At 17.3% G+C, this 1,679-nt stretch overlaps 1 protein-coding gene across 1 annotated transcript; it reads left to right on the top strand.

The window, feature by feature from the left end:
* On the top strand, positions 1-660 carry PGSY75_0043900 (putative EMP1-like protein; the record flags this gene model as incomplete). Its single annotated transcript, XM_018783553.1, has 1 exon — positions 1-660. A coding segment is annotated over one exon (660 nt), but the record flags the coding sequence as incomplete, so codon positions are not given.
* Between the last annotated feature and the right edge of the window lie 1,019 nt (positions 661-1,679).

The raw sequence follows: 1,679 nt of genomic DNA, 5'->3' as shown, positions 1-1,679 counted from the left end.
CGTCATGAAGATGTTACTTATAATATTGATTGGAATATACCAAAAAATATTAGCACTAATAGTACAGATGATTCAAAATATGTTTCATCAAATGATCAATATACTGGAATTGATTTAATAAATCATTCGTTAAATGGGAATAATAATGTTGATATTTATGATGAGTTACTCAAAAGAAAAAAAAATGAATTATATGGAACAAAACACCCAAAAAATACATCAACAAATACAGTTGCAAAACAAATATATGATGATCCTATACTCAACCAACTAGATCTATTTGATAAATGGTTAGATAGACATAGATATATGTGCAACAAATGGAATAATAAAGAAGAAATGTTAAGTAAATTGAATGATGAGTGGAATAAAGAAAATAACGAACATGTATTAGATACACCCTTGAACGATAATGCTATTCACAAAATTAATGATGAAACATATAATATGATTAATGAAAATACTAATGATCTTAATGATATAACATCTCTTGAACATCTTGGATCAACAAATATTCCATATAGTGCTCTTATAACGCAAAATAATGATTCTCAAAGACAAAATTTACGTACAAACATTTCTATGGATATACATTTTGATGAAAATAATAATAATGTAACCAATGAAGACGATCAGTTGGAAAATTTGTACAATTTTTGATGATATTGAAAATAAATACCATAAAAAATATGAGGACAATAATAATTCAATTGATAATGAAGAAAATTATATGAATTTAAAAAGGATTTTTTCTAGACAATATATTAATAATAAATTAAAAGGAGAAACAAATTCTAATATGTAATATATCGAATATATAAAATATATCTATATAACGAATTATTTATTTATTTATTTTCTTTTTTTTTAATTTCTTTTTTCTTTAATAGAAATGTGATTTTTATTTTTTTTTTTTTATTTTTTTTTCTTTGTTTTTTAATTAGTATCTTTTTTTGTATTTATAATGTTAAAATATATACTTACATTATATAAAAACAAAATATTTTAAATATTTCTTAATTATTTTGTACTATGAAATATTATATAATATATATCTGAACACATATATATTATGATTAAAAAATATTCACAATAACATTATTGTGATAATAATAATAAAATATATTAATTTTTTTTATTTTGGTTTTTTTTTTTGGTTTTTTTTCTTATATTAACATTAATTTTTACTATTATTAGTGTATTATATTTGTTTATCAAATATTTATATATATAGTGCTAATATTATAAGACTTTAATAATCCAATGGTAATTATACAAAATTATTCAAATATATATATTCCATTTCAATATCATACGTAATATAAACCATAATGTTTCATGTAATTTTATTTTAACTTTTAAAAAAAAAAAAAAAAAAGGCAAAACATAATATTTATTATTGAAAAACAAAAATATAATATACATACATAATCATTATTTTAAAGTTCATTTTTTTCTAAAAAAATTATACACTTTCAATTATTTTTATCGTATATTCTTATTAATTCATTAATATTACACATAATATTAAACACATATTATAAAATAAAATTAAGATATATTTTTTTTTTTTTAATTAAAAATATATATATATATATATATATATATATATTATTTTGCGATAATTTAAAATTATTATTTTATTTAATATATATTTTAATTATTCCATAGGATAAATA

The sequence above is a fragment of the Plasmodium gaboni genome (genome assembly GCF_001602025.1).
Source record: "Plasmodium gaboni strain SY75 chromosome Unknown, whole genome shotgun sequence".
Classification (NCBI taxonomy): domain Eukaryota; phylum Apicomplexa; class Aconoidasida; order Haemosporida; family Plasmodiidae; genus Plasmodium; species Plasmodium gaboni.
This window is presented reverse-complemented; position numbering and strand designations above follow the sequence as displayed.